Source organism: Pollachius pollachius (genome assembly GCF_949987615.1).
Source record: "Pollachius pollachius genome assembly, chromosome: 8".
In the NCBI taxonomy this organism is placed as follows: domain Eukaryota; kingdom Metazoa; phylum Chordata; class Actinopteri; order Gadiformes; family Gadidae; genus Pollachius; species Pollachius pollachius.
This window is the reverse complement of record NC_136941.1, coordinates 16,397,974-16,422,431: the sequence shown is the minus strand read 5'-3', so window position 1 is coordinate 16,422,431 and position 24,458 is coordinate 16,397,974. Positions and strand designations below refer to the sequence as shown.

Below are 24,458 nucleotides of genomic sequence, written 5' to 3'. Positions count from 1 at the left end.
ACAGTGGTATGCACCCAAATACCTTCCCCTGTATACATTCATCATCCAAATCCTCCAAAAGGAAGGGCTTTCAAAGGAGTAGTTCTCAAACCCCATCTCTGTCGGCCTATTTAACCAAATACCACAGGAAGACAAGTCTAGCTGCAGCCATCTTGTTCCAAGTGAACCACCCATAATAAAAGAAGTAAAGGTCGGAGCTTCAGTGAAACTATTGTCTGAACAGAAAGAGGATAGAGACCTCTTCAGAGAGTCCTCTTCGAATTTAACTGAAATTGTGAACTCTTAAAAAAAGTCCTCTTTTCTGTTGTTCTACTTTAAGATGACTGGTTTGGTTTGTTGGATGAGGACTGTGTGAAGTGAAAACGCCCTCAGACTGCATGGTGGTGCTGTGATTCTGTGAGTGTATGTGGAGCTCCAGAGAGACAATCCAATGGACAGTGAGTCCATCGACTGTGGAAAGAAGAAACTACACAGAACAGGTCAGAAACCATTGCTCTGTATGCTCCCTAGGCATCATCATGGACCTGCCCTTCGAGAGCAAGCAGAATACCCCGGAGCAGGAAGAACCTGAGTTTAGTTACGTCCCCTCAGCATGGATATTTTCACTGAAATACTTTGTGTTACACTGCATCCTTTGTGCCTGGGTCATATTATATCAATCACCTAGTACACCTCTCTCAAGGTGCCCCACACTATCAACTATGGTCTTTGCTGGTTGTAGTGGCTTTTTAAAAGCATGTCAAATAATATTCCCCTGATCCATATTGAAATCTAACTTGAATTCTTGCAGCAGTTTTAAAAAGGCCACCTAACACGTTAGTACGTATGAGACACAAACAGCAGTACTAACCTAACCAGCAAGAAATACGCTTTTACACCTCATGCACTGACTCATTGACAAAAATACACTTACTCACAGCCCACCAGTAATCCTGAGCACATTTCCCACAACGGCATCACAAGGATTGAACTGTATGCATGCTATACAGCGCAACATGCTACATAGCAGCTTCCACTTGGTATAGCCTCCATTACCTTGATAATACTGTTGATTGCCAGGCGAGTAACAAACACAAACAAAAAACAATTAACGCCCTCAATCCCATGAAAAGTATGGACTTCATATGGCATTACCAAGAACGAAAGTGGTTGTAAATAATGCACTATAGACCTCACTCATAGACCTCACTATAGACCTCACTACCCATCTACATGTTATTTTCAGTTAAATACTACAGTGATTTTTCAAAAAGCAAGGAGTCTCTTTTTTCAAACAGAGCTAGTGGTGATCTTTGCAGGTATTAACCTTAATAAGGGGATGTTTTTACATGAGTTTATATAACATTTTCATTTCAGCCATTCATTTTGTAATAAATATTTGAAATTATGCATAATAATATACATGTACACAGCCCATACATACTTTCAAACCACCTGTAATATAATAAAAATGTTAAGATGGTTTACGTTAATCCCTCTCCCCCTTGAAAACAATACCCTCTGTGTTTTTTCTTTACTGATCAAATTGGTTCCGAGCAAGAAGATATCTCCACTCATCATTTCAAATAGTTTTGAATGAAGGTGATGGTCGAAATTAAAATTGTAGGTTTCTTAGCCCAGAAAATAAAGCAAAATACACTGCCCTGAAGTCAAATAACATGATGTAAGGACAATTCATCAACGGTGAAATAGTGGAGATTTGACATGTCGTGTAGAAATGTCACGAGTGTCAACACTTACTTTAACAATGGAAATTACTGTTATATTAAGCCCCTTTCACACATAGTTCCAGGTAAATTACTAGGATAACATTGCAGGCACCGCTAGAGATTTACCTAGCAACCTGGCAACGCTGGAATAGATGGGCCCAGGGACACTCCAGCAGATGGCGGTAATTCCATCTGTGGAAGCCAGATGGCGTGTTTATGGTGGCCGAGGAGCTGTTTTTGTCCATTGCCAATGTTGCTATTGACTTGTTTGCGAGACAATTAATGTTTTTGTGAATTATTTCAATCAGAAACGGGAGTTGGATACAATTAAAAAGGATATCAAAAGAGCGTTGGGTGCATTGGCGGTTGAAGATAACAGTAGATAGACACGTAGTGAAATGCATCATCAGCGGAGTCTTTGGTTCAAACGTGTCCTACCTCACACCGACATAACTTCACGTGCCTCTCCCGGCAAGGTCACTGCTTCAATCACAACACAGCCGTACCAGCTGGCAAATGGCTAGTGCAGATATCCCGGAATATCGATCCCTGTTCCCATTCACACATGAACCCATGCAGGAAACGTTCAGGAACATTGCAGGGTAACAATGCATGTGTGAAAGGGTCTTTACACAACAGCAAATGTTCAGACACTTAGTTACTGAGCCCCGCCCACCATTTTAAAGCATAGAAACCAGACTGCAACAGTAGCCCCCCCCCCCCCATCACATCTCTACTAGTCTTGGGGAGTCAGAAATACTTTCAATTGATTACAAAAGAAATGTAGTATAAATAATTGATTACATATGAATTGTAATCCCACCAAGCAAAGTGGCATAGTCATCTCTGGCTCCCCAAGACTACATCAACAGAGACCTCAAATGAAGATCATGATATGGACCATATCTAACGCACCTAAATGTATGTATACTGAGAAGGATCAGGTAGGTGGGAGATGGTAGTTGAGTGTGATTAAACGGTTGTTGTTGTGAAGTCACAACATGGAACCTGAAGCAGTAAGAAGCTATAATATCTCTATAGTGCATCCTGATAGTGGATCGCTGAACTGTGTACCGATAATAGGTCCCGATAGCATGTCACCACCACATCCGCCACATACACACCCATACATACACACAACCACTGCTCCTCTGTCTCCCTATGACGCTTTGGCTTTTCTGGCCCGCGGTGATGTCCTGTCGTCTGACTTCACGATGCCGTTAGTAGCACCACCTATGGAGACGAGGGGGAAACACAAATATCAAACAGCTTTGAAAAAGAGCGGAAATAGGCGACACAATTATTTTGGTGGGGTAGTACGGGACGAGGGCATGCCAATAAGAAATAATACCGAATATAGGGGGTAGAAAATAAATGAAAGAATGCCTTGGTACGTTTAAGAGGACAGTGATTGAGAGTGGAGGGACGGAGGGTCCTAGCAGACTCACCCCTCGCCGGCTCCCTCTTGTAAGGCTTGCTCTTCGGACTGGTTGTCTTCTTCTTGGACCCCTGGTTCTGACTGTGCTCCCTCCACTTTTTCAGCTGAAAGTTTATGAATTTCCACATCATCCAGGCCTGTGTGAGGCAGATAGCAGCCAGGCAGGTCATCCTACCGAAAGAAAAAAAGGTGCCAAATGTCCACCGACGTTTGGAACCAAAGTTCAAATTAAAATTGAAAATGTCAATTAAAATCACACTGACGGTCGGCCAGATTAAGCCGACGTGTGGCCAAACAAAAGAGCTGTGTTCGAAATCGTTCCCCATCACGGCTATAGTGCACTATATAGGGTGCTCGCCATTTTGTAGTGGTGTTCGAATTCTCAGTGGTTCATTTCATGCACTATATAGTGCACTTAAAATACCCAAAATTTGAGTGTACATACGATGTTCCCTACATGTTACTCCCGTATACCACAATGCAATGCGGCCGTGTTTTTCCGGAGGAGAAGAAGAAACTGAATAACCGCGAAAACGAATACATTTAATGATGGAGTCTCCGGCTTTCGTTTAGAAATGTCAACAATTTATTTGGTATTTAACATAGAAAATTGAACATTCAAAATTAATAAAAAAATCAAGGAAATGTAACATTCAACATCAATACAACCTCCAGCTTTCCTCATGAGTGCCCGGTTTGTTTACATGATGTGGGCGCATCTGTCTGCGTTACACAAATACCCGGCGCATTTACTGACGCAAATGACGTTTACAAATGTTCAGCATAGTGTCCGAAATCTCGTTTGTTCGCTCCCTATATAGTGCACTATATCATGAACACTATATAGGGAATAGTGAGTGAGTGAATAGGGAACGATTTCGAACACAGCTAAGGAATGAAACATACCTGATGGTGAGCACATTGAAGTTCCCTTCAGCCAGAGAGAAGCCCTGGTTGTCCGTGCGGGGGAGCCCAAATCCAAACGTCAGAACCGAGATGGTGAGGGTGAGAAGACGGGCAATCACGAACAGCAGCGCCCATAAGGTGAATCTGAAAGCATAAAAGATAAGACGGTGTAAAGGTGAATGCAATGGTCCATCGGACAGCAACAGACCCAATCGTGTTGAAGGTGAGGTTGAAGTACAAACCCCTTCTGCTTGTTCTCGTCACTGAAGTAGAAGAGACGCGAGGCGTGAAACAGGAGCTCCACTAGGTAGTGAGGCACCAGCAGCACCAGGCCCAGTCGATGGAGGCTGCACATACACACACACACACACACACACACACACACACACACACACACACACACACACACACACACACACACACACACACACAGTGAGAACATTAGCTGAGGTCAACCCCGAGTCCAAGGGAACAAAGTAATTTGTCTGTGGTATTTTTAGTTTCTGAAGTGAGGAGATGAGCTGAGAGGACGTGATTAAATAATCACAAAGTCAGTGGTGGGGGCTAAAGATACTGCCTGGGCTCCATCTTACTTTCAGAGAGATGTATTCACTTCAAACGAAGGACACGTTGCTCTTGTATTATTCCATAGGAATGTGTTTTACAGACATAATTACTGTCTTACTATTATCTAGACAATTCAAATAGTGTAAATAACAACAACGCAATAGACTCACTTTAAGACATAGGCACCAGTGATGTGGACAACATAAAGGCAAATGTAGTAGAGTTGGCGAGGGATGTCCTCCTGCAATACAATAGAAAATTTATAATAAAATGATTATCTAAAGATATCACACAGCTATTCACAGCTATAGACAGCGTTTTACTTACACCCTGGTACGAAAACGTAATATGCTATTTGAGAACTGTGAACCATTTACAATAAATCACGGTAAACATAACACCTTAACAAGCTCAAGCAAAAAACAAATACACTCAGTATTGTGAGACACTTTGGATAAAGCAACCGCTGAGTATTGTGTTACCTAATTAAATCAATCAATTTAAACGGCACTACAGCGTTACACATCATTTGCATTGTTTGGGGTATTTGTATTTGATTTACAAACAATCCTTACCTTTCGTACTTTTTGAAAGTATAGTTCAGGAAGTGCGTGCAGCCAATAGGCAATTTGGCAAATGTAGAAGAACTTCACCTGAAAGCTGTCAAGGAGATACATTCTTAGATAGTCATACCACTAAACACAATAACACATACATAACACAATACAAAAAAAGCCAAACAAAACAATATGACAACAGCAACCTGTTAGAGCAGATGATAAAGTGTAACGCATACATGACATTTTAAAAGATGATAAACAACATCAATGAGGCTGAAGCTCCGTTGGGTCTTTAAATCCCTTGATGCGGGCGCCATCATACACATGGGCAGTAGCTCAGCAGACAGAGCACCTGTTTGCTCGCTAGAGTACTGTTAAGTTGTTGCTCTACAACAGACAAATCTGCATAAGAATGTCAAAGTGCTTTGAAGAGTAGTAGTAGCATCTTAAGAAAGGCTCTGGGCGTCCGTCTCTTGAGGTCCAACTTACCCCATGTGGGTGTGTGGGTAACCTTCCCACAAGAAGGTTGGATTTGTGGCAAACTCCGCCTACAGAAAAAGAAAAAGAAAAGAGACAACAGCATGAATACTACATATGTCATCGTGCCTCTCTGGGTTTCCAGTGGTGTCAGCTGGGTCCTCTTACTGCCGTCAGGATGCTGCAGCCCCACACGAAGGAGAACAGGTAGAAGGCAGCCAGCTGTCCAGATTCATTAAACTTGCTGTGCTTGGTCTTTGAGAGGTGTAACCTCCGGTTCATTTTCTTGAATTGAAAAGAGGGGAGACATTAGGGGAGTGCATTCCTTAAAGAAGAATAAAATCCATGCAGAGCAAATATTTTCCCACACGGTTCGATCAATACATGTTATCGCTAATGAATGCATTTTACATGCCAATTAAATTGAACTCTCCAAACCTTCTTATACAAGTTGAGAGTACAGTAGACCATGCATTCACTTAAAACGTATGTTTCAATTTGTAAGACTAAATGCTATATTGATTAGACTGGGCGAACAAGTGGCTAAACTACAGAAGTTACTTGTCACTCTGCCAGGATTACATTCACTCTTGCTACCTCCTACATAGACAAACACACTAAAAAAACAAAACCAATGTGCATTTTGTATTTGAAATTATACATACGTCGAGAATATATTCTTGTATCAAGGCATGCAGTATGACTGCAATGAGCAGGTAAAAGACAACTGAACTGTAGCTGCATCTTTGGGGCCGTACTGGTAAAAGTTCACTGGCTCCTTCTTTCCCTCTATTCCAAAAATGAATGAAAAACCCCAGACAAAAAAAGGATTGTTAAACAGTGGTTCATAAAATGAGGGACTCTTCAATAAATCACAGAAGTATCCTGCCACAATGTTAATAACTGAATAAAGCAATAAGATCCAACCTGATTCCTCACCTAGAACTTGTGTAACATTATACTGGACCGTGATGAACATGATCGCAAACTTGGCTGTCACCTGTAACAGAAGAACAGAAGAAAGTCAGAAACAATTCATTGCAGACACTAAAAGGGGGTATCACATTAACAGTAGCAGGTCAAAAGCAGTTCATGTCATTTTATTCACATTTATGAATTAAAATGGATGAATACAATGTGGCAGTACATTTTTGAATAACAAAGGTATTGTGGCTATATATTCACGATTTTTTTTAATTATCACATTATTATTATTATTATTATTATTATTATATAATTATGTTATAATTATTATTATTTATAATTATATTATAATTATTATTATTTATAATTATATTATAATTATTATTATTTATCATTATTATTAGACATAGCAATGACCAGCACCTACACACTCATTAGGGTATAATTTCATATGAGTTAAAGTGATGTGAAATCAGTGTACTTATGATGTTCTGTAACATTTAGACGTGCTAAGCCTCTTTCATGTAATGTTGAATGAGTTACATATTAGTCTGACCACAAGATTGCCTGTGGCTTCTGTGCTGCAGCAGGTTTCATGCAAGTCGTTGATCATTTATTTTTTTTACTCAATAGCTGAGATAAAGATGACCTACAGACATGAAAGGGGAATAGGAAAAAACGACAGCACCATGCCTCTTGCTGCCATGTCAGCTAGCTAGAAGTGGCTGGTACCCACTGATACATTGGTGCACCTGGCCGCTACTAAACAGTGCATAGGATGAGAGAATGTCATCAATTGTATCGTTATCCCGGTCTGCTGCTACTCCACTTCCGGACACTTACTTCCTAAGCGCTATGTACGTTAGTAAAGTCTCCGGAGCGAGAATAATAAGAACATGTCATAACAAGCAACGACATGCAGAATCAATACTTTTCGTTGGATGATTAATTTGTCAAAGCAATGTCCGAAACATGCTGGTTAAACGTAAATCTCTCAATCGAAGTCCCACCCCCTTTTGCTCTTGCCCACAACGCCAATTTTGAGCATCCCGTTACAGGCGTTCAGTCGTGAGATGAGAACGAGGTTAAACAGTACCTCAAACATCAGACCAAGCAGGATGACCATGGCCAAGCAAGAAACCATGTCGGCGTGATTCTGGATCACAAACTCATGGCTCAGAACCGGTGGGCTCTTGTTCTTCTTGCGGAAACCCATCTTAGCGGCACACTTCTATCTTCCTCTGGAGCTTTGAACCACCGTCGGCGTCTGGTGGTCTAGCTAGCTGTTCCTACAACGCTGTCTTAAAAAATGTATCCTTTTGACTGCTGCTTTCTGAAATGCAATAAATGAAGAAGATTTTCTGTGGTTAAAAATAATCTAGTAGCTGCATCGAGCTAGTAGTACGAGTATCCACAACACCCACTTTTCCGGGCAGGTCTCGATGACGCGCCCTCCCTCTCCAGAACCAGAACCCATTCATGATGAACTGCCCATCATTGGTGACACTTATTGGGACTCTTTTTAAGAATGGCATTTTTGGGGGTATTATCGAATATGATGCTCCATTTGCTAAATAATTTGATTTAATCATACTGGAAAAATTCCATGTTCCCAAACTCAAATGAAATAAGACAGAAATAATGTGAAAATACTTTGGTTCACTTCAACATTTGTCAGATAAAAGGCTACAACAACGTGTAATACTTATTGTCCGTTTAAGGTGTTTGTCAATTTTTTTTATTCTAGTGTCCCAACCTCCTTTTTTTTGTGTGTGTGTATTTACCCTCTGTTATTGTGTTTTGGTACGTCTCTTTTTTGTATATTTTGTACTATATTTATTGCATATGTTATTCGTCAATGCTTTCCATGTGAAAACTCGATATTTGTTGGGATTTTTTATTTGCAAAATCAATTAAATTATATGATTAACCACCCACCAGCTAGCCTCGTTCCCAGGTGTCCTCGTTTAAAGACGAAATGCCTGGTAAAGGCTGATCCAAACGAGCGTTCGGTCGAGAGAGGCGGGACTTTGAGTTTACATGGGTTTAACCCATGGACATATTAAAGTTTAACCAGAAACGGCTAGAGGCGAGAAAGGGAGGGACTATATATTTGCATTTACGGTACATTTTTCGGATATTGCTTTGTCAAATTAGTCTACAAAACTCTCTTTACATTCTTCTTGTCGTGGTGGTTGTTCTTGTCATGTTAGTATTATTTGAACTCCGGGGACTGTTAACTGGCGTAAGCGGTTAACAGGAAGTAGAATACCGGAAGTTCAGTTGTGGTGCTGCGTTTCAGGATAGAACCGCCCCCCGGCGTCACGGAGACCAGAAACACTCGTAACCACCGAAAGTATATCACGAACCTAACCCCGTTCGCATTCCCAAAACTTTGCAATCAGGTTTCATGACGCATAATAATTGCCTGTATTAACAAATTGATATAGAAGTTAGGCGTAATGTTTGAATGATGAGAGGGATGCAAGTGGAAAAGTTGATGTTCCTTGTGTTAAAACAAACATATAGTTATATGACCCGACTGCAAACAGATGTGTCACCGATCATCTGATCGGTTACCAAAAGGTAGGCCTACGTACTAACGATGCATGTTAAGTTTATTGCAATGTACAATATACCGAAATATGTATCTTTACCAGCATTATAACATGAACTATGTAAATATGTAAGTACTCTGTTACTACGATGGTTTAAATTACATTTGAAGTGACACACACTATTGCGTGGACCAGGCCCTCGAAGGTCAACAGCTTGTTACCCCCGCTGATACGTCAGTGGACCACCAGAGAGAAAGATATGCGATGTCAAATGACAACAACTCTAATACAACGCAACTAAATAACCCGATTATTTCATTCACTTTTAAAATTCGTTTTAAGGTCTTTGTAGCCCATATTTCCATCTGCAATATCAAGCCAATCTTTACCTTTAAGTCTGATTATGTGCAGAATCAACCAAGGAGCGTACATGTGGATGATTAACTTGCAGGGACCAATTAGGTTGATTGTTTATCTTGCACACAAGAAACTGTTACCTATTTGTTATCTACCTTGCAATTCAGGGATCACTTTGCTCATACATGCTTTATAGCCGTTTGGACACTAGAGGTCAGCATTTTACAGGGTAGGATGTCTATGGGTTTACCACAGGATGTGGACACTCTGATAATGTAGGGCAACGATGCAACGTATGGTCGGCAACTGTCATTACTTGCCAATGACTGACATTTGTGTTTGCATATTAATCACTCGAATGTGGAATTAAATTGAGAGTCACATTCTGTAGTTTTCAGGCCCGGCTAGCTCAGTCGGTAGAGCATGAGACTCTTAATCTCAGGGTCGTGGGTTCGAGCCCCACGTTGGGCGCATTACTTTTCTCACCCCTATGAAACAGTGTGTCTTGTTATTCCTCCCCTCACGTTATACGAGTTAGATAGGATACCATATAACAGCAAAGCTGACATATTCATGGCACACACCCCTAATGTAAAGAGAATGTGATGAGGGTCATACACACAAATCATTTAACAACATGATTAGATTTTCTGTCCCTAAATGGTGAATATGAGATTTTTTCTGAACATGTAGTTTACTTACTCACTTATTTTATATAGCTATCTGAGGTCTATGGGGTTTTAGATCTTATACATAAAATATTTAGTTTACAATTATAGGCTTCCACATAGTGGGCCTTTTTAAAACCATGTATAATTGGACATGTTTGGTCTTTGTATATCGTGTATAGCTGTAACCTCTATTTCCTCTGAGGAGTGAGAAGGAGGGAGGAGTTAGACAAAGGCCCTATCCACACAAAAAAAATGGAGGCTTGTGTAGTGCATGGTGTCCTGTTTTCACATTCTACATGCTGCCAATTCTACCTCTGTAGGTTCCCAAATTAAGCAGCTAGCACCAGATGCAACCTTGGAAAGCGTCACAGTAATGGTTTACAGGGTTTGTATACCAATACTCTGTCGTTTTATGTGTTATTTTGTCATTTAGGCCTCGCTCATTCTTTCTCTCCCTGTCTCTCGCACTCACAGAGCTGCCCCTGCCTGCGCTGAACAAAGATAATTACTCAGGAAACACAGCAGCCAATGGGGAGCCGCCTTGCATTCTGCCTGTGAGGGAAGCAGCCAGTGAGAATCTGGCTAACATCACTCAGGCCTGATCGCCTTGCCTGAAGAGCGGAGCCTTCCCCGGCTGAGGGCTGAGAGTGTCCTCCATGTTTTATAAGTGTTGACATAACAGTGTGTCAGGCAGCCATGCATCCACAGAGGTAAGCCTCGTCTTTTTCATCTCGATTCCTATGACAACAGGGCTTCTTTCTCTTGCTGTGACTGTGTTGCTTCTGAATAATATACCGAAGAACTGGGATCTTGATATCCCAGAAGGGAAGGGAAGGGAAGGGGAGGGGGAGGGGTGTGGGTAGACTGAAGGCCTTGCAGGCCTCAGCTGCACACAGTGCTTAGTGTGGGGGGTTGGGCGAGGACTCTCACCCCTTGGTCTCTCTCTCTCTCTTGTTTGTCAGGGTCACATGGGTGGCCCAGACGAATACACTGACCTGCAAGAGGCAGAGTGTACCATGGCCAATCATTTATTTGTCTCTTTTGATAATGCATGGGGAGTGGGGATTTTATGTTCATAGAGAAAAGGAAAATGGCCCCACAGTTCTCCTTGTTCTGCTTTGGAAGCCTTGGTTTGCAAACTGGCAGAGGAGACGTGGGGGATGGGTACTGGAGGAGCAGGGGTGTGTTGTGTACTCTTTGTAAGTAGGTCTGCTGTGTTCTTATCTTCTGTACCATTCTGAAGCCAGGGAATGGACATATGGAGGGGCATGGGGCCAAGGGGCAAACAGATGTGCCTGTAAAAAGAATATGGTTTGTGGTGGCCTCAAGTCATTCTCTTAGAGCTGTACCTGAATACTCTTAGTATTATAGTTATACTTTATTTTTAATGAATACCTGCCGTGTACATGGAGATTTTGGCTGTTTGGATTTTTCCTCCCTTTGACAGCTGAACCGAGATGAAAGGACATTGTTGGTTTTTAGTCATTGTTGGAAAATGACTGTTTATCTTGTTCCAGAGGAATTTGATGTACACGTCTTCTTTATATTTTCCCTTTCTTTAATTTTTCCTTTCAATATATCGTCACTAGGCCGTACAACGTGCTGCTGCATGGTTTCTCCGGTCCTGGCACTATGAAACAGCCCCCTGCTACATTGTTTCTAAAGCACCATCCACCATTAAAATGTTTCATCGACATTATGTTCACCAACACATCTTGTTCCATATTCAAAGAAGCTTCATAGTAAACCCTCATTTGTTTATTTATCTTCCTTGGGATCAGGGCAGATCAAACTTCATGACCTGTTCTTTCAACTTCATGAAAGTCTAAAGATGAAAATTGAAATGAAGAACGCCAATAGAGCCATTGCTCAATTTCACTCTCACTTCCTATTTTAAGGGGAAAACACAAGAGCAATTCCAAGCTTTTTCTCTTCTGATTCAGCAACGTTATTCCTGACACCATTTTCATTCAACCTAAATCCTTAAAAGAAAATCCACTCGCATTCCTATGACTACCTTAATAATTTGTCATCATGCGTGGTATTTTACAGGAATGGCGTTCGACAAGTAAAGAACAAGATACAGTCAGATGAGTGTAGATAACCACCCACAGGTTGACAAAACGACCCTCCAACATGCTCCATAAAACCCTAGATATGATCTACAAAGGCATTTCCTGAAGCTCTCTGGTTAACGTTATTCATGTTCAATACGGGGTGAGCTAAACTGATTGGAAATAAACAGATGCAGGGAAAATCTCTGCATTGCAGCAAAATGCTTTTTAAGAGGAAGAGGGAAGCTCGCACACAGGGATCTGTGTGGCACAGCACAGCCGACCAATAGTGTTCCACCCTGTTAGACTCGCAGCCAATTGCAGCTGTAGTTGAGGTTAAAGATTGACAATCGGAGGGAGAGCAGGAGGGAGGGCAAGGGCCTTCTGGAAAATTCCACAGCCATCTTTGAATCACCTTTTCTTTCTCCATGATATGAAATGAAGGTTGCAAGGGTTTCATTTTAGTTTTCTTTGCGTAACAAAGGTAGATTTGACGTGTTGGAATATGTGAGCCATAATAGCGGAGTAACATTATCGGTATGTTCTAAACAGACATTAATACATTGTCCAACCAATTTTCTTTTATTGACACACTTTCTATTTAATGCAGGACATGTACTTGACCACGAGCAGACACACGTTGCTGATGTATTTCCTGAAAACTTTATAATCCAAAGAAGCACGGGTGCATTTGTGTGTCTGCATATGAATGTGCAGTTGTCACGGACGGTTGGATTTTCCTCCTGTCAGTTTCTCCATTCCTATTTATACGAGGACAATGCTTTTTCTTTGGGATGTGGTTGTACTGATCCTAATTGTTGTTGAGGCGGATAGTCCCTCCTGAAAATAAGAATACAAGTTTGCACCTCATGCTACATTTATGTAACTAGGTTATAGGTATGGTGTACAAAGATGTTACCAGGACGTTATCCAATACAGGTAGTCAATCATTCTCTGAAACCTGAACATCTTTTCGTTAAACGTTTACTAGTTGTTCATATGGATTTCATCCGTTTGTAGTTTTTCTCCCTCTCATGCTCATCGGTTCCTAGGTTTGCCCGGTTCAGCGTTGAACTGTAATCTCCACCGAGCGGTGGTCCTCCTGCATGGATGTGCCTGAGACTGAGCCTCCGAGTGGGGGATGGGGGAGAGTGGGGGAGGAGGAGGAGGAGGAGGAGGAGGTGGTGGTGGTTGTGTGGGGGGGGGGAGCAAGCTGTGGCCTCCATTTTCTGTGATGAGAAAACCCTGCTCGGCTCTCACAGGAGTGGAATTTCAAGGCATCGAGTCAGTTGTTGTTTCCCCTCTCCTTTTTTTTGTCTCTCAGGTACTCAATGATAGGGCTATGCTGTCAATGTTTTGCTGAACCTGGTCTTTATGGAATATTCCCAGAACCTGCAGAGGATTTATTTGGTCTACCACCCTTATGTCATTACGGGCAGTGTTAGTGGAGCATAGGTCCTGGTCTGAGAATGTATTTTGGAACAGCCCACGTCTTCTTCACTTGCGTCTGTTTATTCTGTGTTTTTTCCTTTTTTCGACAAGAAGATTAATGTCACAGTTGCAGTGGTACGTCCATTGGTGATAAACAAGACGTTCTGTGGGCGTTCTTGCAACCAAAGGCACAAGAGTGCTGTCCCTGCTTTAGTAACGCGTAGCAGAGGAAGCTGGCTAACGTTTTCTCATTTTCATGTGGGCCTCGTTTGTTCATTCGGTCTGGAACAGGAAGGCCCTGGAGCGGTTTGTGGGTGTGCATGCATGCGCACGCACGTTTGTGTGTGAGTGAGTGGGTGTGTGTGTGTATGTGTGAGTGTTTGCCTGTGGGTGTAACTAATAGGTATGTAGTTTGATTCTGGTTTCATGTTTTATGCTCTATAGGTGACCATGCCGGTGCCTGAAAGAAAGAAAACATGTTTCTGCATTTGCCTAATGATGAGAGGATTGGTAAAAAACGTTTGGAACAACAATCCTGATGACTATTAATCAGGTTGTTGCTGAGTCAGGCTTTCTGTAATATAGTATTGTATTTGCCTCCATATATATCATATGTGTCAGACAGATTGTACACGTCTATTGTTTACAGCTTTGGATGCATTCCAGCTTCTCAAGCTACTATTGCTAATAGCGCTTATTTTTCTTACCCTTCACTATCTGTGCCTTTTGTAATCAGCTAGTTGACTCGATTGATCATCGCTTTGTGGAATTCCACCCTGAAACAGCTTATGGAATCTCTTTCTGCCTCTCTTTCAATGTGGTTGACCTTTTTCGACGGTTGACCATACTACCCATGTCTCAACTGGAAACCAGAGCTCTGAGGACCCGGGCCGATGCCCGGCGAAGTGTGTGACCTGTCAGGGGTCCTGCGTTGGATTTTTCTCTTAAGGGTCGTCTGAAAGAGAGGGACATCCTTGGAACACGGCCCTCTGTGACTCTGACAAAGGAGGAGCCGGACTCTGAGAGAGCCCCATTCATCAGCAGGCGTCCCCTTTGTTCTCCTCCTCCTCTGCTCAGGAAGTACGCAGAGAAGGGGTGACTCCAAAAAAAAGAACCAGGATTTATAACCACTGCTGGGGTTGCGTTTTTGTGCGTGTATGGGATGGTAGGGCTCGTTCTTCTTTTGACAGATTCAATATTGGATGATGCAGATGAAAACAACCAATCTGTATGAAAGTAACGGAACACTCCTTGTTGTTGTTTAGTCTCCGACCTCATTGTTTCAGCCAAAGCCAGAAATGTTTACCAGTGCCAGGGTTTTAATCCCGGGAGCCTATTTGAGCGTTGTGTTGCTATTTTTTTCTCTAAGAACAGCCCCTAGAGCCCTGAGGTCGAGCTGTTGTTAGCGAAGGGCCACTGGAGGCGTCACAGGTGACTGCTGTGAATCACTGTGAGACCTTGTCGGTTAGGCATGAATCCAGGGCTAGTGTTGCTGACTTTGGGGATTTGACCAAAGAACTTATTCATACTATTGAGGAGGGACATGTGGGCTGTGGGCCTGTTGTAGTGTTGTCATGGAGATATATACTTTTTGAGGTGGATGTGTTGAGGCTTGAGCGGTGGTTACTTGTGACAAAAGAGAACGATGAGCGTGGAGTATATGAGCCGTATTCATAATCCTAATAACCCAACCAAACGATCACACTGACAAATAACCGAGAAGTGTACAATCGCTCTCTAGTGACACCTCCCCAGGGCAAGGGGGGGTGCCTAGGGTGATGCACTTGTTTACTGTGCCTCTCTTTCCTCTGTGAATGCTTGTTGACTTTGTCCCACCTCCTAATTCACCCCCTCCCTCCTTTGTTGCACTTGTTCTCTGCTCTGCAGCTTGGCTGAAGAGGAAATCAAGACTGAGTCAGATGTACTAGAAGGGATGGAGGTGTCCATGCGAACCAAAGGTAAGCCCCTCACATCACCTCCCTGTGCTTGAGGTCTAGGGTTAGTGATTTTGTTTTGTTAATTTAGAGATTGTGTGAAAGTTCCAAGGTCAGGGTTGCCACTCTGGTAAACAGATAACATTGTTCCTGAAAGCGTGTTTTTAGAGCTTGTGTCAGGAGTCAACAGATATGCCGCCTGGTGGTCTGGGTGTATCTCTTAAGCCTCTGTTGACCTTGTATAGAAAAGCTGCAAGCCAGTAAAGACAACTGTCTGCAATCAGCCAAATTGAGTACCATTCTGTTGTTGAATGAAATAAAATAAATCCTTTCCAATAACATTTGTCCCGATGTTAGGAGAGCGGTGGTGATTTTAGTTTGGTGTTTGATCAAATATTTGATTTCCCCTCGTCCGTGTCCAGTCCCTGACCCCCCAGGGTCAGCGGAACGGGTGCTGGTACCTCAGAAAAGGAAGGTGTCGAGTCCCACCCATTCCTCCAATGGCCACTCCCCGACAGACACCTCCCCAAGCCCCATGAAGAAGAAGAAGAAACCTGGAGCCATGAGCTCCCACAACAAAGACCAGGTAAGGATGGACAGACCTGTTTGGGTGAAACTCGCTGGGCCGTGTGGCGTGGTGCACCTACTCACAACGCTTTTTCCAGTTGATTTTAATGAAGTGTTCGATTTTTGTCATGGTATGCATGTTGTATGCATTGCTTTTGAATCAGTTCTCTATAGTTTTGTGGTGTTCTTTTTTTAACATAGAAAGATCCAATGTTCAGAAAGCTGATTAAAAGGACAATATTCACAATAAGTTTTCCACTGATTCCCTATGTTGTCTCTTTGTAACTTGCATGACAAACACACTTGCATAAAGGATGATTCCATCTTTTTACATGAGGTACTGCAACAGGAGCACCTACGTATGAATGGGCTTATTTGTTTTTTAATTGGCATATGAATACACAACACCGCCACGACCACCACCGGCCACCCCCTCTATTAAAACATGACTTGTTTGTCATATCAGTGGGGGACGGGTTGGTGTGTCATGTGAGTGATCGTTAGTTACCATTAGTGAGCTGATTATGCATACTCTCCATGTTCACCAAAAGTGCTCATTTGCAACACATCAGGTTTCACTAACAGTATTCAGTTTCATAAGTTTCAACAGTTTCATGCCCAATAAACGACAGTAGAATGCTGCTCATGCTCTGTTTAATCATCGCCATGGGGCCAGCTAGGTTTGAGCTTTGAACTTTTTTTTTTGCTGAAACTGTTATAGTTCACAATATGTTGTTGTAGTGGGCAAATTTGGCTAGAACAATGAACAGATTATGACTATTCTGCAATGTCTTATAACTCTGCAATATCTAGCCAAATCAGCTCCATTCGTCCCAATGCTTAAACTGAACCAGTCACATGATTAGGGCATTCAGATGTGCTGAGGTATTCTGATCACTAAGTTGACTTGTTTATTAGAAGACAAACCTACCTCAAAGGCCTTTTCTTTCTATTGACTCCCCAAAAAGATCAGTTGCTTGGATTCTCAAGTTTATATTTATCATGGAAAAGCACAATTAAATAACATACAGCTTTGCCTCTCCATAGTCCAAAGCACACCACCAGTGGAACCAGCCTGGGGGTTGGGTGTCAGCTTGGTTGCCCCTTAGGTCCTCCTAACCCTGCCTTATGGCCACTTGTTGTTGTTGTTGTTGTTGTTGTGGTTTCTGTTGCACTGCACCTCTTTTGTTGTTTCTGCCTGTGTTTTTGAAACCTGCCCCCTTGTTTCTTCTCACCCGCATTCCAGTCAGAGCTAAGGCACGGCCCCTTTTACTATGCCAAGCAGCCGGCACTCACCACAGACCCTGTTGATGTTGTACCGCAGGACGGCAGGAACGACTTCTATTGCTGGCTGTGCCACCGCGAGGGTCAGGTGCTCTGCTGTGAGCTCTGCCCCCGGGTGTACCACGCCAAGTGCCTCAAACTGCCCGCCGAGCCTGAGGGCGATTGGTTCTGTCCAGAGTGTGAGGTACCTCATCAGATATGTGTGCACTTGTGCGCGCCCATGTGGGTGCCCACATCATTTGCACCGTGACCTATATGGTGGATGTGTGTACTTGCAACGCAATTGATTGTAGGCCTAATGTAAGGGTATTGGGCCTATCCCTTTACAGGTTTAAGCTACATACATTTATTATTATTTTATTATTGTTACTGATGTTCGAAAAACTAACTATCTGTTTAAAGTATATGTCTGGTTTTGCAGGGGATGCTAGCCTAAGTAATACTTTTGTTGTTGCCATATTGAGATTTGTCTGCCGCTCCTTTTACAGAAAATAACCGTGGCAGAATGCATAGAGACCCAGAGCAAGGCCATGACCATGCTCACGATAGACCAGCTGTCCTACCTGCTTAAGTTTGCCCTCCAGAAGATGAAGCAGCCAGGGGTATGCCCAGAGACTTCATATTTACTTTACACTCTTCAGTCATGAACTGTGGACATTTAGTGAACGGACAACATGACTCTGTCTAATGGCTGCATGTGTGTTGGCCGCTGTCTAGACGGAGCCCTTCCATAAGCCTGTGGCTTTGGAGCAGCACCCAGATTATGCAGAATACATCTTTCACGCAATGGACCTTTTCACCCTAGAGAAGGTACTTGTATGTACACGTATGAACTGAAACTACTCTTCACATTTTTATTTTCTTTATTTTGTGTTCATCACACTGATTCTGTTCATGTTCTTCTACAGAATGTCAAAAAGAAGATGTATGGCTGTACTGAAGCCTTTCTGGCTGATGTGAAATGGATCTTACACAATTGTATAATTTATAATGGAGGTAGGCAACCTGAGGCTGATTTTGTGTATCCATCACTGTCTTTTACTGTGAAAGAATTGGAGTTCAAAACGTGTCATTTTTTTCGACCCCCTTCTAGGTAATCACAAACTAACCGCAACAGCAAAGGTCATTGTTAAGATTTGTGAACATGAGGTAAGTGATTTTTCCCTTCCCTTCATCATGAAAAACTCAAGTTATTGTGATCTGTATGTTAAACATTCCTACTTCTATTTCTTACAGATGAATGAGATAGAGGTCTGTCCAGAGTGCTACCTGTCGTCCTGCCAAAAAAGGGATAACTGGTTCTGTGAGCCATGTGTGAGTCTCTATCCATATCCAACCGTGTGTGTGTGTGTGTGTGTGTGTAAACCCGTCTTTAATATCTTTTAATGGAAACCATATGGACTGTAACTAACCGTGGCCTATCGATTCCTCTCCCTTGGTCCCTGCAGAGCCCACCCCACCCTCTGGTGTGGGCCAAGCTGAAGGGCTTCCCGTTCTGGCCGGCTAAAGCACTGCGGGAGAAGGACGGCCAGGTAGACGCACGCTTCTTCGGTCAACACGACAGGTGAGTCTCATACACCCTGAGGGTCAGACTGATGGATCTACTCACACAAAGCTTAGAGGATCAATGTTTCTACCTCCACATCGTCAAAACGCTGTTGTGACATTTCTTTTGCTGCATCTCTTTCTGTTTCTAGGGCTTGGGTGCCGCTCAACAACTGCTACCTCATGTCCAAAGAAATCCCGTTCTCGGTGAAGAAGACCAAGAGCATCTTCAACAGCGCCATGCAGGAGATGGAGGTCTACGTGGAGAACATCCGCAGGAAATTCGGCGTCTTCAACTACGCTCCGTTCCGCACGCCCTTCACCCCCAACAACCAGCTGCAGATGCTGCTGGACCCGTCCAACCCCGGGGCGGGCACCGTGAAACTTGAGAAACCGGAAAAGCTGCGCCTCAACTTTGACATCACCATATCCCCCAAGATGCTCCTGGGCAAGAGCCCGGCGCCCAGCGGCATGAGCCGGCGCATCTCCATGACGGACATGCCGCGCTCCCCCATGAGCACCAACTCCTCCGTCCACACGGGGTCGGACGCGGAGCCGGACGGCAACGACAAGCCCCCCCGGAACCTGCCGTTCCACTACAGCACGGGAGAGGAGTCCATGGATTTCAGCGGTACTTCATGTTCCTTACGCCTTAGGTTGAGTGTGTGGTGGTTAGGGGGGGGGGCCTTACCTGTGGGGGCGGGTATTATCTGGTGTGTTTACGTGACGTGTTCATACGATGGACGATCATGACCCAGTTTTGGTTTGCTTTCGGTTTATCTCCAGCATCCCCCGCCTCATCGAAGATAGGCCCAGCAGGCAGCACGACGGGCAGCCCGAAGCCCTTCAACCCTGGGCTGGTGCCAAAGCAGGAGAGGACCACGGGCCCAGGGAGCATCCTGAATCTGAATCTGGGTTGGTTCCGTTGTATGCTTGTGTACATGATGCTGTGTACATTTACAATTAAGGTTGCATTAGACCGGATGCTTTCAAAGAGGTTAAGGTTGTCTGTTGACCGCTCGCTTTGTAGACCGGGTGAAGGCTGAGATGGATCTGAAGGAGCTGAGTGAGTCTGTGCAGCAGCAACAGCAACAGCAGCAGGGTGCGGCGGTCCTACCCACACCGAAGAGACCAATCAGAAGCCTGGACAAGACCATAGAAAGCTGCAAGGCCCAACTGGGTGAGATGCCATAATACTTTATCGTCGGGATAGTACTGAACTTGTAGTATTCTCAAGACGGTTTGTGTTTGGTTTTATAGTGAAGCGATGTGCAACATTGACGTGTTCATCTATTGTTCTGTTTTAGATATCCAAAGAGTTATTTGATATACTGAACATGACTCGAAGACCTTCTCACTGAACGTAGCACAAAGTTTCTGAATTATTAACGACGACAACAATACTCTGTGGAATAAGCCGTACTGATCATGTTGTGTGGTTGAATGTAGGGTCAACCGCACAGCTGCCACATAAGCTGAAGTACCCTTAAATTGTCCTGGCAAAAACATTTAATCTCAAAAGTATTCTAATAATTCTTTTCTGTCTGTACAGGCATAGACGAGATATCGGAAGATGTCTACAAAGGTGTGGAACACAGTGACTCTGAGGATTCAGACAAATCCGACTCCAGCGACAGCGAGTACCCAAGCGATGAGGAGCACAAGCCCAAGAGCTCGGCCCACGAGGACAAGGAGAAAGCTGAGAGAAGGAGACCAAGGTCCTTAGGCCAGGGGGAGGGCCCGGAGGGAGGGTCGGACACGGGGGATAAGGTCACCCCCGATCCCTTGGTCACAGAGAAGCAGGGCAGCAACGGCCAGGATCGGGACCCCCAGGACAAGCCCAGGGCGCCCGGGGGTCAACCCCCTCTGGATACAACCAAGGCCCCAGAGGAAGGGAGGTCGGCTGCCCTTGCGTCTTCGGCAGAGCAAGACTCTGATTCTGAAAGAGAGCTGGTGATCGACCTGGGTGACGAGAATGGAGGCCGCGATCGCAAGAGGCCCAAGAAAGAGCCAGCAACTTCTATGGCCAAAATTGTCAAAGAACCTTCTGCTGTCAAGACGGAAGGTGAAACTTTATGAATTTATCTTGGCCCTTTTCCTCTGTTGATATAAACTGCAACGATAAATGTCTCAAAGGTAAAGGTTAAATATTGCAATATTAATATTTGTTCGTCTGTCGATTTGCTTTAATTTTGGACCTAGGTAAATTTCCATCGTCTGCTGTAGCAGCCTCACCAGCACAGGAAGCTTTGAACCAAAAAGACTCCTCCCAGCCCCCCACAATGGCTGCCCTCAGCCTAGTGTCTGCAGCGGCTTCCGCTCAGACCACCACAGCCCCTGTCTGGAGCCCCCCCGCCCCCTCTCCTTCCTCCACTTCCGCGTCCACCACCAGCAGCACCACCACATCCGTCACCGCCGCTCCTTCAGCTGCAAAGAAACAGCGCCCTCTGCTGCCCAAGGAGGCGGGGCAGGCTGTGCCCCGCGCGGTTGTGTGGAATCCCACGAGCAAGTTCCCCGCCTCCTTCAAGAAGGTGCACGTGCAGAAAGTTCAGAGCCAGCAGCATCAGCAGCCGCCGCCACCGCAGCCCGGGGAGCCGGCAGCGGTGGCGGCGCAGGCCCCGGTGGCAGCGCCGATGCAGGCCCACAGCCCGTCACAGTCACAGCAGCAGAACTCCTCGTCCAGCAGCCGCTACCAGACCAGGCAGTCCGCTAAAGGTACACGCAACCGTGGAACAGGAGGACGTGAACACGTGCAGACACGGGGGGACCACCGGCATAGGTTGAAGTCATTCAGAACGCACCTGATGTCCGTCATGCGACTTGGGTGGATTGGGGTTTAGATTGGTGACCAAACACTTTAGCTTATGTGAGGAAACATTTTATATCATCGGTGGAAATGTTTGCTACATGGACAAGCTGTTGTCATACATGAAACAGTTCGGCTGTAGACTACAGGAAGGTTGGTTCAGTTTGGGTTTCAGTTTCAGTCCCATGTGGGTGTTAGAAAATATGTCCCAACAAGTTTGCTGAGCGCTCTGCGGCCATCTCAAAGTGCACCGGATTTGATTTGGATGTTAAATTAATAAAGACCTTCTATATATTATATTGTTTAATAGGCAAATCATAGGACAATGAGCTTTTCAGGTCCACTAGTCAATTTGAATTTCTTGTGCTGAATATTTAGTAATTGTATTTTGTTCATCAGTGAAAGACCCCCCTCATAGCACTTCAACCTCGTCTGCTACGCCCGCCACCGCAGGCGGGGCCAGCTCAACCTCCTCCGCCTCCTCCTCCTCCTCCTTCCTGATTGGAGACCTGCAGATCCCCACAGGCTCAGCTGACGTGGCCGCAGACATAGCCAAGTACACAAGCAAAGTACGTTCAACCAAGAGTTGTGTCAAATCACCAAATAAACTAATGACAACCACCAACATATTTTGTAGTCGTGCATATATCACAAAGCACATATGCAACAGCCTCAAAAGTAATATCTTCTTCCTCCTGGAGTCTAAAATGCAATACCTTTGTCAAATCTTCTCAGATGATGGACACAATAAAAGGGACAATGACGGAGATCTACAACGACCTTTCCAAAAGCACATCAGGAAACACAATCGCTGAGGTCGGTGCTCTGGTTTCTACATCGAAACTAACTACTTTTAATGAAGTAACCTTGAAATAAACTTTCCACTTTCCTTTCCAATGTTATTGGTAATCCTCTGCTATTTTTCCTCATAGATACGACGGTTACGGATAGAGATAGAGAAGCTGCAGTGGTTACATCAGCAAGAGCTGTCTGAGATGAAGCACAATCTGGGTGAGTAGGCTTCACACGCGCACATGCAACCGCACACACACACACACACACACTCAGCACTTGTGTCTGCAGCAATGTTAGTCTTTAACATTACAAATGCTTTTGTAATCTCCACAGAGCTGACTATGGCGGAAATGCGTCAGAGTCTGGAGCAGGAGAGGGAGCGGCTGGTGGCCGAGGTGAAGAAACAGACGGAGTCGGAGAAACAGCAGGCGGTGGACGAGACCAAGAAGAAACAATGGTGCGCCAACTGCAGGAAGGAGGCCATCTTCTACTGCTGCTGGAACACTAGCTATTGCGACTACCCCTGCCAGCAGGCACACTGGCCGGAGCACATGAAGTCCTGCACTCAGTCAGGTCGGCCCAACTGTATGAACCTATTGTCACTTCTACTTTCCATCCATAACATATTTTGTGTGTTTCCTTCTCTTTGCATAGTCATAGCTTTACTGCAGGCAAATTCACAAATCTTCACGAGCGTTCCAGTGGCTATTTTTAACACGCACGTCCCCTTTTGCCCTCGTTCAAACAGCCACAGCTCCACAGCCGGAACCCGAGACAGAGCCCAGCTCGGACCCTACGCCCAAGCCTCCGACTCACCCCCCCGCCACGCAGACACTCCCCTCCGCCGCTGGGTCGATACCAGACAAAAACTCCTCCCCCCGATATTTGGAAAAAAGCAAGGACAGTGCGGCTGGGGTTACTGTAACCTAATTAGACACTATGTACACACACGGTTTTTCCTTTTCAATATGGCCGCCGCGGGCACCACAAGACGAAAGAGCGCAATGTCTGAATGCCACGCATTGCATCGCTGTAAAAACGGAAGGAAAAAAAGGTTAATTTCCCCAGCTCCTGTGTTGCCTGTTTTGCTTGGGGATTGAATATTTCAAATCATCCAATAACTTGGATTTTCACAAATGTATGTAAAGTTGGGCTCACTTCGTAACTCTCTTAAACATGTATGCTTGTATATTTTTGGACAAGATATTTTTTGGGAGATTTAATGGCTTTGTTACCAGCTCATTTCTGACCTAAGAAGGAAGATTGTATCAAACAATTGAACATTCATTACATGTCATCAGTGCAGTACCAGCGTACTTTATGGTTATAAAACAAATGTTTTCAAAGCAGCCAAAATAAAAGTGAACCCAACTGCTTGGGTGCCAATATATTTTCAATAATGTAACTTTCATCCACTTTCTCATCTACCAATATTGTTAAATTACATTTACATTGTTGACTCATGTTTTCCAATGTTGTTCGCCTCTGTAAACATACAATTATGTGATTATAAAAATAATCAAAACATTTTAACTGTACAAAGCTTTTTTTTAATAAGAAACATGAACAATATTTATAGTGTTATGATTGTTATGGGGTGTTTCATCAAATCACATTTCTATGTGTCTAAAAGCAAAAAATGTTTAGGATATACGTTTACTTGAGATGATTGTCACCACAGAGCAAAATCTATTCAACGTTAAAAAAAAAAAGCAGTGTTAAACCGTCTTATAATGGGGTAAGTGGATACTGTATTTGTGAGCATGTCTTTTTATATTTTGTCATGTTCTCGTTTACATATTGTACATAGATTAAATGAATTGGTGAAGTTTAATAAAATTGGGCAGAATGGCTCTGACTACCTTTTTGTGTGTC

At 43.9% G+C, this 24,458-nt stretch overlaps 2 protein-coding genes across 7 annotated transcripts; one reads left to right on the top strand and one right to left on the bottom strand.

Annotated features, from left to right (window-relative positions):
* Positions 1-2,551: 2,551 nt before the first annotated feature.
* LOC307079553 (translocating chain-associated membrane protein 1-like 1) lies at positions 2,552-7,999 on the bottom strand. The gene is given in 12 exon segments (XM_079741971.1): positions 2,552-2,942; positions 3,158-3,318; positions 4,054-4,197; positions 4,296-4,400; positions 4,791-4,861; positions 5,196-5,280; positions 5,670-5,728; positions 5,826-5,942; positions 6,323-6,388; positions 6,391-6,446; positions 6,597-6,657; positions 7,678-7,999. Coding segments are annotated over 12 exon segments (1,119 nt in total). The 5' UTR covers positions 7,798-7,999; the 3' UTR covers positions 2,552-2,868.
* A 939-nt stretch (positions 8,000-8,938) lies between these two features.
* LOC307079548 (MYND-type zinc finger-containing chromatin reader ZMYND8-like) lies at positions 8,939-24,435 on the top strand. Of its 6 annotated transcripts, XM_079741961.1 has the most exons (22): positions 8,939-9,167; positions 10,488-10,552; positions 10,642-10,877; positions 15,540-15,610; positions 16,009-16,172; positions 17,400-17,621; positions 17,926-18,039; positions 18,155-18,253; positions 18,346-18,433; positions 18,531-18,586; positions 18,674-18,751; positions 18,886-19,001; positions 19,135-19,613; positions 19,769-19,897; positions 20,013-20,162; positions 20,535-21,047; positions 21,185-21,697; positions 22,188-22,357; positions 22,524-22,604; positions 22,721-22,799; positions 22,917-23,168; positions 23,332-24,435. In XM_079741961.1, exons 3-22 carry the CDS (start codon positions 10,864-10,866, stop codon positions 23,511-23,513), a joined length of 3,570 nt encoding a protein of 1,189 aa, XP_079598087.1. In that variant the 5' UTR covers positions 8,939-9,167; positions 10,488-10,552; positions 10,642-10,863; the 3' UTR covers positions 23,514-24,435. The 6 variants fall into 6 exon arrangements, with proteins under 6 accessions (XP_079598087.1, XP_079598090.1, XP_079598088.1 ...); XM_079741964.1 differs by lacking the exon at positions 10,488-10,552 and having other exon boundaries at positions 18,155-18,247; positions 22,917-23,156; XM_079741962.1 differs by lacking the exon at positions 10,488-10,552 and having other exon boundaries at positions 18,155-18,247.
* The last annotated feature ends 23 nt before the right edge of the window (positions 24,436-24,458 follow it).